This window comes from Microtus ochrogaster, unplaced genomic scaffold (assembly GCF_000317375.1).
Source record: "Microtus ochrogaster isolate Prairie Vole_2 unplaced genomic scaffold, MicOch1.0 UNK80, whole genome shotgun sequence".
Taxonomy (NCBI): Eukaryota; Metazoa; Chordata; class Mammalia; order Rodentia; family Cricetidae; genus Microtus; species Microtus ochrogaster.
In genome coordinates this window covers 1451770-1462406 of record NW_004949178.1, presented here as the reverse complement: position 1 = coordinate 1462406, position 10637 = coordinate 1451770, and the positions used below count along the sequence as shown (strand labels likewise).

General features: G+C 48.0%; 1 protein-coding gene and 1 non-coding gene across 3 annotated transcripts in view; one reads left to right on the top strand and one right to left on the bottom strand.

Moving 5' to 3' along the window:
- Positions 1-9581, bottom strand: part of Prmt5 (protein arginine methyltransferase 5) — a 12053-nt gene extending 2472 nt beyond the window's left edge. The window contains exons 1-13 of one of the 2 annotated variants that reach the window (XM_013354928.2): positions 9230-9581; positions 7448-7566; positions 7071-7156; positions 5986-6120; positions 5284-5396; positions 5122-5171; positions 3607-3770; positions 2303-2464; positions 1690-1767; positions 1536-1594; positions 1331-1453; positions 1070-1245; positions 276-385 (exon numbers count right to left, since the gene is read on the bottom strand). In XM_013354928.2, coding sequence (XP_013210382.2) covers positions 276-385; positions 1070-1245; positions 1331-1453; positions 1536-1594; positions 1690-1767; positions 2303-2464; positions 3607-3770; positions 5122-5171; positions 5284-5396; positions 5986-6120; positions 7071-7156; positions 7448-7566; positions 9230-9285 — 1431 coding nt within the window. In that variant the 5' untranslated portion in view covers positions 9286-9581. Of the gene's footprint in view, positions 1-275; positions 386-1069; positions 1246-1330; positions 1454-1535; positions 1595-1689; positions 1768-2302; positions 2465-3606; positions 3771-5121; positions 5172-5283; positions 5397-5985; positions 6121-7070; positions 7157-7447; positions 7567-8182; positions 8322-9229 lie in introns of those variants that run through there. The other variant, XM_005370485.3, reaches the window with a different exon arrangement.
- Trnar-acg lies at positions 8640-8712 on the top strand. The gene has a single exon. It is a non-coding gene; the product is annotated as a tRNA-Arg (tRNA).
- Positions 9582-10637: the final 1056 nt, after the last annotated feature.

Sequence of the window (10637 nt, the reverse complement as noted above, 5' to 3'; positions counted from 1 at the left end):
GTAAGGCATCTCAAACTGTGCCTGCAGAATAAGAACCATGTAAGGCATCTCAAACTGTGCCCACACAGAGGAAGAGAGCAAGAACCAGAGGACACCGACAGGAGGTACCAACTTCCCCAGAGAGAGCTCAAACCCCAGGATCAAAGAGACAAAAACACTGTTTCTCTTCAACCACCTCCTTCAGTCCCAATTTCTTTCACTTCTTCATCTGCTCCACAGAAGAAAATAGAGAAAACTAAAGAATATTCCCACCTTCCAGAAAAGCAGCTCTTTACCTCAGGGTCACGGTCCTTTTCCCGACAGGCTCGGACCTCATTGTACAACTTAGAGGAAGAAATGGGAGCCAGGAAGGAGGTGTATTCTCCAGGGATGCTCACACCATCATCTGCAGAGCAACAGGGTCAAATCAGTTTCCAATTGGAGGGAATAGCATGTTTGCACTAAGTGAAGGCTCCAACAATAAAACAAGCCAAGTCAAGGCTGCTATGGGCATGGCAGGAAGGCAGGTTGATGTGCCTGCCATAGGGTTCCACTCTTAGACTAATTTAGAGCCATAGAGTCATACACTACTTAGTAACAACAAATTCTGCGGAGACTGCTAAATGACTATGGAAAAACAACGGTCCTTACACAAACTAAGGTGACTATGTCCCTGATGACATAATCCTATGGGACCACATCATGTACATAGCCCACCACTGACGGGTATCTGTAAGCTGATGGTTTTGAAATTTTGTGGGGATCATAACACCCCATGAAAGTTCCCAATGAACATTAAGCTCAAATACCACCCTATGGTAGAGGTTGTACCCTGAGCCTCCTTTTAGGTAAATGCTCTAAGCTAGATCCTACTCCCTGGCCCTCCAAGTGCATACACATTATAACTCAAGGAGTCCACAGACCTCAGGTAAAGAATCTCTAGTTCCCCCCACTTTTAGCTCTCTGAAGCTTTGATAGTGGGTATCATTTTCTAGTCTAGCAAGCAGCAGTTTGCGGCAATATGATCTGATCTGATTCCCCAGGCTGCTTCCCAGACCAACCAACCGCCTCCCACCCGACTTGGACAAACCTTTCAGGAAGTGCTGTGCTCCATCCAGACACTCGGGGGACAGCTCGTTGTCGGCAAAGGAGCCCAGAAGCTCGCTGACAATGATGTCCGCTTTCTCTGGGGCCACCCATTCCCGCATGTCTGAAGAGACAACCGTCACCTGGCTCCCCCATTCTTCAAACTGCCAGTTCTCCAGCCTGAAACAGAGGTGATAAAAAGGAAGCACTGGAGCTGGACACTGGGACCCAGGACAAGCTACCCAGCGAGCAGGCTGCTACTCACGTCACTACAGCATTGGGGTTCTTCTCCACGGCATACAGCCTTATCCGCCGGTCAGCCTGCTTGGCTGCTCGGAGAGAAGCATTCACCAGGGGACCCCGGCCTGCACCTAGCACCATCAGTACCCTAAGGAAAGAGAGAGTCAAGCAAACTGAGCAGATGGAAATACAGGCCCAGAGCCCCCCGGGAACATAAGAAAAGCACTCACTGGACATTGGTCTCCTTTTCTTCTTCTGGTACTCGGTCTAGCAAACATTTATAGATAGCCTGGGGGGTGGGGAGGACAGAAAAGATCACAGCTATGAGCCCTTCTTCACTGATCTTACCCTGTGCCCTGCCACCCTGAAGCCAACACTATATACCTGCTGATACTGAGAGTATTTGATGGGGTCCTTTTCAAATACCTCGTATGTCTGAGATTCCAGGTTATCCATCAGTGGCTGATAAATGAGAAGAGAGAACAAGTTGGCCAGTTTTTGGCAAATGGCCAAAATATCAAAAAAATCTCCCATTGCTTCATTAATTTTTTTTATTTTTCGAGACAGGGTTTCTCTGTGGTTTTGGAGCCTGTCCTGGAACTAGCTCTTGTAGACCAGGCTGGTCTCGAACTCACAGAGATCTGCCTGCCTCTGCCTCCCAAGTGCTGGGATTAAAGGCGTGCAGCACCACCACCGCCCAGCTGCTTCATGAATTTTAAGTAGGATCCTGGATCACCTACTCTCAAGAGATAGTTCTTGTTTGTTGTTGTTATTATTATTATTATTATTATTATGGCTTTGTGAGATTATTTTTTCAGTTGACCTTAAAGTATACCACATGCAGGCAGTACTTGAGGAAAGGGCACCCGAATCTAGGACTGGAGTCATAGCTGTGAGCCACCAGGGGAGTGCTGGGAATTAAACCAGGTCCTCTGGAAGAGAAGCCAGTACTCTTAACTGCTGAATAACCTCTGGTCGCTTTTCTCACCAAACCTACCTGAAGTGGGGACTGCAGGTAATCTTCATAGCCTTTGGCAAAGAGTTCATAAGCATTGGGTGGAGGACGATTTTGGCTTAAGTATTCCAAGTACTGGAGGTAGGAGCAGAACTCCTTCTCTGCGTGGTGGTTGGTGCCCGTGATGATAAACTGCACCTCCAACTGTGAGGAAGTCAGAGCATTAGGCCCAGCTCACAAACCATGATCCTTAGACATTATGGCTTATGACCAAAAGCCCTAACATAAAATAAGACCCACACCCCAGTTCTCCAGCAACATTAACGGTGCCAAAAAAGGTGGGGCTTTGATAAATCTATGAAGTCCTCATTTGCCAAAAAAGCATCATCCTGACTCAAAGGGCCACAAGTGAGGGGGGTCCCTGCAGGAACATGGCAGGTAGGAACACAATCCCCAAAGAGGTAAGAATGAAAACCCAGTTCAGCCTGACTTAGGCTGCATCAAACTTTGGGAGTCTGACGCCAGGCGGTTCACTGCCAACATATTTAAACACAGTAGAATTTGAGAAAATGTTTGCTGGGATAATACAATCCCTGGTGCACAAGGAGGAATAACTACATCAAAACTCAACTCAAAGTATCTGTCGTTTCTTCCAAGAAGATGGGTTCTAGAGATAGGCTACCTGTACTACCTTAAAGACCTAAGGAAGGATCTGGCCTGGTCTTGGTCATACAGATAGTGCAGAGGTCATTTGGGCTGTTAGCCACATCTGAGAGCTTGGGGAAATCCCTGGCTACACAGATAATGTAAGGGTGGTTTGACTACTAGTCACCGCTAGTCCTGGCTGTAGAAGTTTGATATGGTCTCCAAGCTATTAATCACTTATAGTCCAAGCTTTCTCAATTTTTTCCTTCCCTTTGAAAAGACAATCATGCATGCTTAACATTCCTGGTTTCTCTGGTGATCTGTGAGTACAAAGAGCTTCACACTCCCTACACACAAGGACTCCACACTCCCTACACACAAGGACTCCACACTCCCTACACACAAGGACCTTTAACTTCTTACTTGTTTGCCTGTTTGAGACAAACAGGGCCTGGCTGTCCTGGAAGGCCAGGCTGACTGACAACTCAGAAATCTGCTTGCCTCTGCTTCCCAGTGCTGGGATGAATGGTGTGTAAGTTACCACACCCAGCCTCTTACTTTAAATACTTATATAACACATTTCTCATGAAGTTTGGTTCCTTCTCCAGAAATCACAAAGAGAACAATCATCTGTCCCTCTTCCAGAGGGAAAAAAGTCAAGTAAAAGTGAGTGAGTCAGGCAATACCATTGGGCTACCCACCTTGAGGAGCCGGAAGATCAGCCTCTGCTGCATCTTAGAAAGAACAGGAAATCCCTTTTTGTTGGTTAGGAAAATGCTGGTGGGGAGAATGGCTGCTTTGATGGGCTCTCCAAGCCAACGATCGATGACGTGATTAGATGGGAGGTCAGCCCCAATTTCAAGAGCTACACAAAGGAAGAAAAAGGCCTATCACCTGGGGTTCGGAAGGGAACCCTACCTTACACAGTGGAAGGTTTTGGCAAGGAACCCTGTTTTACTGGGTACAAGTTTTTTTTCCTTCTATTGAAAACTGGTGGTTGAGCCCAAGGAAAGCAGCCAAAATGTCCAGTACACGCACAGAACTCACTTCTTTCTCCCTTTTTTTAGACAAGTTCTCACTGTATAGTCTTAGATGGCCTCAAACTCACAGAGATCCACCTCCTATGTTCAGGGATTAAAGGTGCATGAAAACAGGCCAGGCGGTGGTGGTGCACGCCTTTAATCCCAGCACTCGGGAGGCAGAAGCAGGAGGATCTCTGTGAATTCGAAGCCAGCCTGGTCTACAAAAGCTAGTTCCAGGACTGCCAGGGCTACACAGAGAAACCCTATCTTGAAAACTGATCCCCCCACCCCCCAAAAAAAGGTGCAAGAAACTAGACTGGCCAGTGCTGGTTCTGTTTTCAGAGCCGGTCTCAAGTAGCCCAGTATAACACTGAACTCCCGTGAACTTCTGATCCTCCTGTCTCCCTCTCCTGAGTGTTAGGACTACAGGCACGTGCCTTTACATCTGGTTTTGTGTGTGGTATGGATCTTACTTAGGGCTTCATGTATATAAGCAAGCAAGTGCTCTACGAACTGACTTACATCCCCAACCTCATGAGACTGTTGATCTTTGGGGTTTGTTTTTTTTTTTTTTTGTTATTGTTTTTTTTTTTGGTTTTTCGAGGCAGGGTTTCTCTGTGGCTTTGGAGCCTGTCCTGGAACTAGCTCTGTAGACCAGGCTGGTCTCGAACTCACAGAGATCCGCCTGCCTCTGCCTCCCGAGTGCTGGGATTAAAGGCTTGAGCCACCATCGCCTGGCATTGATCTTTGTTTTTTTATTTTTATTTATGTCACAAGCATATATGTATGTATATATACCATGTGTGTGCAGGTACCATGGAGGCCAGAAGAGGGCATCAGGTCCTCTGGAGCTAGGGTTAATATGCAGTTGTGAGCCATCCAGTGTGGGCTCTGGGATTTGAACTCTGGTCCTCAAAATAGAGAAGTAAGCACTCTTAACCACTGAACCATCGCTCCAATCCTAAGACTGTTGGCTTTTGGTTTTGGGGTTTTTTTTGAGACAGGGTTTCTCTGTGTAACAGCCCTAGCTATCCTAGAACTAGCTCTGTAAACCAGGCTGGCCTTGAACTCAAAAGAGATCTACCGGCCTCTGCCTCCCCTGCCCTAGGATGAAAAGCAGTGGGCCACCACGCCCAGCCTGCTGATTCTTACTCCTAGAGGGTTACTCCTATCCCAGGACCCTTGTGGACTTACCTACTGCAATTCTCTTGCTATAGTCACACAGAGTCCGGAAGTTATGCCACCTGCCCAGAATCAGAAACAAAAATAGCGTCAAATGCACGTGACTCACAGCTCAAGGAGCTTGTCCTCCAGTGCCCCAACCCCATGCAGGATGAGCAGGAAGATACGACGCACCACATCCACGTCTTTTCTTCCCCACTGTACTCCTCCGTATGTGAAGTTGGGACATTCTCAATAACATCATCTCTCAGGTCCTCTGGAGCCACCAAGGGCACCCTCATCCAGAACTGCATACGAACAGGTACCATTAGTTTTCAACTAATTGGGTGCAGAAAGTTTCCTCAAAAGACCTTGATCCAGATCACAATCTCTTCATATGCTTTTTTTAAATTTAATTACATCTGTGTTTAATATTTTTTACATGTCCTTTTTTTTGGGGGGGGGGGTTCGAGACAGGGTTTCTCCGTAGCTTTTTGGTTCCTGTCCTAGAACTAGCTCTTGTAGAGCAGGCTGGCCTCGAACTCACAGAGATCCGCCTGCCTCTGCCTCCCAAGCGCTGGGATTAAAGGCGTGCACCACCACCGCCCGGCATTTTTTACACGTCCTTATGCAGACACCTAACTTATCTTTTATTTTAACTAGAAACAATCAAGTATTTTCTATGACTTGCTTTTGTTTTACAGTATAAGACTCACCCAGAACCGCACGCCCCACAGATTCTGTTCTGAAACTCTCTACACCACTTTGAGGCTGGGGGTGGGGTGGGGTGTGGAAGGTGGGCAGTACTGACATTTCAATTCAGCCAAACGCACTGGGGCATAACCAGCAAAAGTATGTCTCACAGCTGACTATCACAGCACACACAAGAAACCATACCATGGAAGAATGGTGGCCGGTATGGATATGGTTGGTCAGAACTCTGGCCAGGTTCGTGTTATCTTCCTGCTTCAGGGGCAACAGGAAAGCTGGAAGACCCAAATATGCCCCAAAATTCAGCTCCTGTAACATCGCCTAGAACACAGGGAACGAAAAAAACCACTGAGAGCTAGGAACCAAATACTTTTGAGGTAGGGAGGAGTTAAAACTGGATCCAACACTGTGGCCCAGGCTGTTCTGGAATTCGCCCTCTAAGTCAGTTTGACCTTGAATTGGAGGCAATCTTCCTCATTCAGCCTCCACAGTCCTTAAATTAGTTCTGTAGACCAGGCTGACCTCAAACTCAGAAGAGATCCACCTGCCTCTGCCTCCCAAATGCTAGGATTAAAATTGTGTACCAGCCGGGCGGTGGTGGCGCACGCCTTTAGTCCCAGCACTCGGAGGCAGAGACAGGCGGATCTCTGTGAGTTCAAGGTCAGCCTGGTCTACAAGAGCTAGTGCCAGGACAGGCTCCAAAGCTACAGAGAAACCCTGTCTCAAAAAACTAAAAATAAATAAATAAATAAATAAAATTGTGTACCGCTACCACTCAGTGATTTTTGTATTTTTGAGACAGGGTCTGTCTACATAGTCCTGGTTATCTTAGAACTATATAGACAAGGCTAGCCTTGAACTCAAACTTTTTTATTTTTTTGAATCAGAGCATTATGCTCACTTCAGCAGCAGTTACTAAAACTGAAATGAAACAAGGTCTTAGAACGTAGCCCTGATTGGCCTGGTACTCTATGTCAACTCAGAGATCTGTTGAGTTACAGATGTGACCACCACAGCCAGCATTTAACTGTACTCTGATTCACCAGGTTCTAGGGAGTGGCAGTTACTCTAACCCAGTCTGATGACAGAACTAATTTCTTTCTTTCTTTTTTTTCTCCTTTTCTTTTCCTAGCTTGGAGCTCTCAATCCTCCTTCATTGTCTCCCCAATGTGGAACAGTCTTCCAAATGCTGAGATTATAGGCAGGAGCCACAAGACCTACATCAGACCGAATCGTCAAAAGGACCCCAGAGAGAAATTAAATTGCCTTACCGCCTCCGAGTTCCTTCGGATCTTCTCCACTTTCGAGTCGGGATGGATCCACGGAGAAAGCTTTCCCACAATGAGCGTATTCCAGTCTGCACATCCCCACCCGAGAAAAGACAAAGACTCACTGAGGTCTGGCGTTTACTCGCTCAATTTCTAGTTCTCGGCAGGAAATAACGAGTAAAGGGGAAACCAAGTCTTTTCTCTCAGATAAAGAATGGGGACTGCAGCTTTTACTAAGTAAACATGGAGAAAACAAGAGTTACCTATATCACAGGACTAACCAATATAACCAAGTCAGAAAAGGAGGAAAATGAAGGCCTATAAAGCAGAAGCCATTGCTGCCTCTAATAATAATTAAGGGCACATGGGATGGTCCCTACCCCTTCCTGACAGCAGCAGGTCTGATCGCGTCTGGGGGCCAGGCCGGTTCTTAGCAGGCTCCTGAATGAACTCCCTCTTGAAACGCGGGTGGAAGACAGGCATGCAGAGGAAATCAAACCTACAACCGCGAGAGACTCAGAATTATCATGTAAAGTGAGGACCCGGAGATCCAACCAACCGGGTTTAAACTGTCTTGATTTTGCACAGTTCTATAAAGCCATCAATCACCCCGCGGGCTACTGAGTTCAGCCCAGCCTGGGGCACACACTTTTCACTACACTGTACGTTCCTTTCTTCCCAAACACCGTCAAGAGAAAGATGAATGAGATATAGATGGACAACCAAGTCAAGTAGCATTCTTCCTTCCCTGATAACACTGGCTTCCAGGACTGTGGAGTCCAGATTTGTTTCAATAGTGCCCACGCCTCCCCAGCCAGATTAACCTCTTCTCTCGCTTGCCCCTTCATACTTCCCTCTACTCTCAATCTCGGCCTCCAAGGCCCTCGATGGGCTGACTTGCGTGCCTTTTTTAATTTACCCAATAACTCCCCTGACTTTTGAACTCGGTGACCACAAGCCTCCCAGAGTTTCATCCTCTCGTTCTCGGGGCCGAAGTCTTCCCCACTCAAGGAGTAATGGTGTCTCAAGCCCTCATCCCCAGCGGGGGACTAGTCTGCCCTCCTTGGTCCCCAAATTTGGATCCCGTATTCCTCTGGCGGAGGCCCAGCCCTCACCCCTGCTTGGCCACAGCACCCAGTGTATCAGCTATTTCGGGGACGCAATTCAGGTCCCTGCCGCTGGACACGCGGCTGCCACCGGCACCTCCGACTGCCATCGCCGCCATCTTTTCCCTCGCGCGGCCCACGCCGGGATTCCTTGATACTAAGGACCAATCACAAAGCTGAGAAGAGTCCCCGGGAGGCGGGACAAGTCGCCCTAACAACCAGAGCGTCTTCACAGCTCCAGAGCGGAGGCGGAGGGGACCCTGCGGCCGCTCCCGCCAATCCACAGGCCGCACGGTGACGTAGCTGTGGCTCCCTGGTCCTACCAATGACAACCTCGCACTGGTGACGTCCTGCAATCTCCCAGAATGCCCTGTCGGTCTGAAGCGCTCCAGAGAGACTACAGGTCCCATGCAACCCTGCAGCATAAGCCTGAAGGATCATCATTGGGCCAGGCCAGAATGTCTGCGGGCCAGTGGCGCAATGGATAACGCGTCTGACTACGGATCAGAAGATTCCAGGTTCGACTCCTGGCTGGCTCGTTGGGACTGGTACTCCTTTATTTGCGTCCCTTGCAAATAGAATTTGTTCCTAAACAACGACTTTAGACGTCTGTATTTTTCTTTCCTTGTCTCTCAACCACTTTATTTCCTTCACTCTGTTCACGCTGTCAACTTCAGATCTTAACCTGCTTGGGTGTTGCAGCCAAAGCATGCTGGCGTTTCTCTCTCGTCTTTTCAAAGCGGCTTATATAATCAAGTGAATCTGAGCATGAAAATTGCAGTGATTGGACTATTAAAATGAGCTTTGTCTCAGTACTATGCTACACTTAAAAATAGACCGTAGTAACTTAGCCACTAATTCCTAGTGATTCTGTCTCAAACACAGATGTAAATAAACATCTTCGCGTGCGCACTCCCCTCAGAGAAAAAGAATTCAATGGAGGTTACAATGCCCAAGAATCATGAAACTGTTTCGCATTTCTTCCAGTCCACAGCTGGAAAAGAAGGAAATGACAGAGGAAGGAAGGACCTAGGAAGGGAAATCGGAAACACATACCTGAAGGCAAGAAGCCCACAAATGTTGAGGGCCTCCAGGCCAGCTGGTGGAGGCATTTTCTCAGCTGAAGTTTCCTCTGCCTTGTGTCAGCTTGACAAAAACAAACAAACAAACAAAAACAAAAAACTAACCAGGACAAGGAGGCGTTGACAGAATTCAGGGGCTCACTCAGTAGCAAGGAACCGAGGAGCAGGGGTGGAGGGGAGGGGGTGCGGGATAGGGATGACACATCCAGCGGTTTGTCTTTGCAGTGGGAGCATCCAGGGAGAACCAGATCTGGGGTTCAGGTGTGTAGAATTGGTCATCAGGAGGGTGCTGTGTAATAGAGAGGTGCATGAACAATGATCTGGACCAGACAATGTTTGGAAGTTTCCAGACGAGAAGGCTTGACTAGTGAGATCATCGTGGATTCTGGGAGACAGTGCCCTTGGCAACACAGGAAAGATGCGGATTGGATGTGCTCTAAGGAGCCCTGGGTAATGGAAGTCTCACTCCCCCGCACCCCTAAGAAGGACAGTCAGGAATCGGAGAAGCAAGAAAATGGACCATGAGAGGCCAGGATGATTTTGTACAACTACACTACCAGCTGCACACCATATGACTGCCACACCACACCACCACACCACACCACCACAGCACACCACAGCATACCACCACAGCATACCACAGCACACCACAGCACACCACACCCACCACAGCACACCACACCATCACACAGGCATATTGTAAGATACCCTTCTTTTTTTTTTTTTTTTTTATTCTATTCTTAATTTTTTTTTTTTCGAGACAGGCTGGTCTCGAACTCACAGAGATCCGCCTGCCTCTGCCTCCCGAGCGCTGGGATTAAAGGCGTGCACCACCACCGCCCGGCTGTAAGATATCCTTCTGTTGGAACTGTCTTGTATTGTTCTCATGATTACACTGGGAAAGAAAATCAGAGATAGGAGACTCAGAGACTCCCTCCCTCTCTCCCTGGCTCTTTCCTCTTTCTTCTCTCCCACTCTATCCCTCCTTCCCTCCATTCCTCCTTCCCTTCTTTCCCCGTTCTTGGGTTTTTGACAAACGGTTTTCCTCTGTAGCTGAGGCTGACTTGGAATTCACCGTGTAACCCAGGCTGGCCTCAAACTTCCAGCAAGCACCCTGCCTCATGCCATTTCCATCCCATAATAACAGCGGTGAGCTCTTTCAGCATGACTCTGTGCTGAGTGTCAGCATTGCTGGGAGGAGCGCTCTGGTGTCTCCCACCAGGTGTAGTTGTGTACCTACAGCCCCTGCTCTCTGGGAAACTGTGTCTGGAAGATCTCTTGAAACCAGCCCCACACACACACACATACACACTCACTCATACACACACTCTCACACACCCATACACACTCACTCATACACACACATTCTCTCTCACACACTC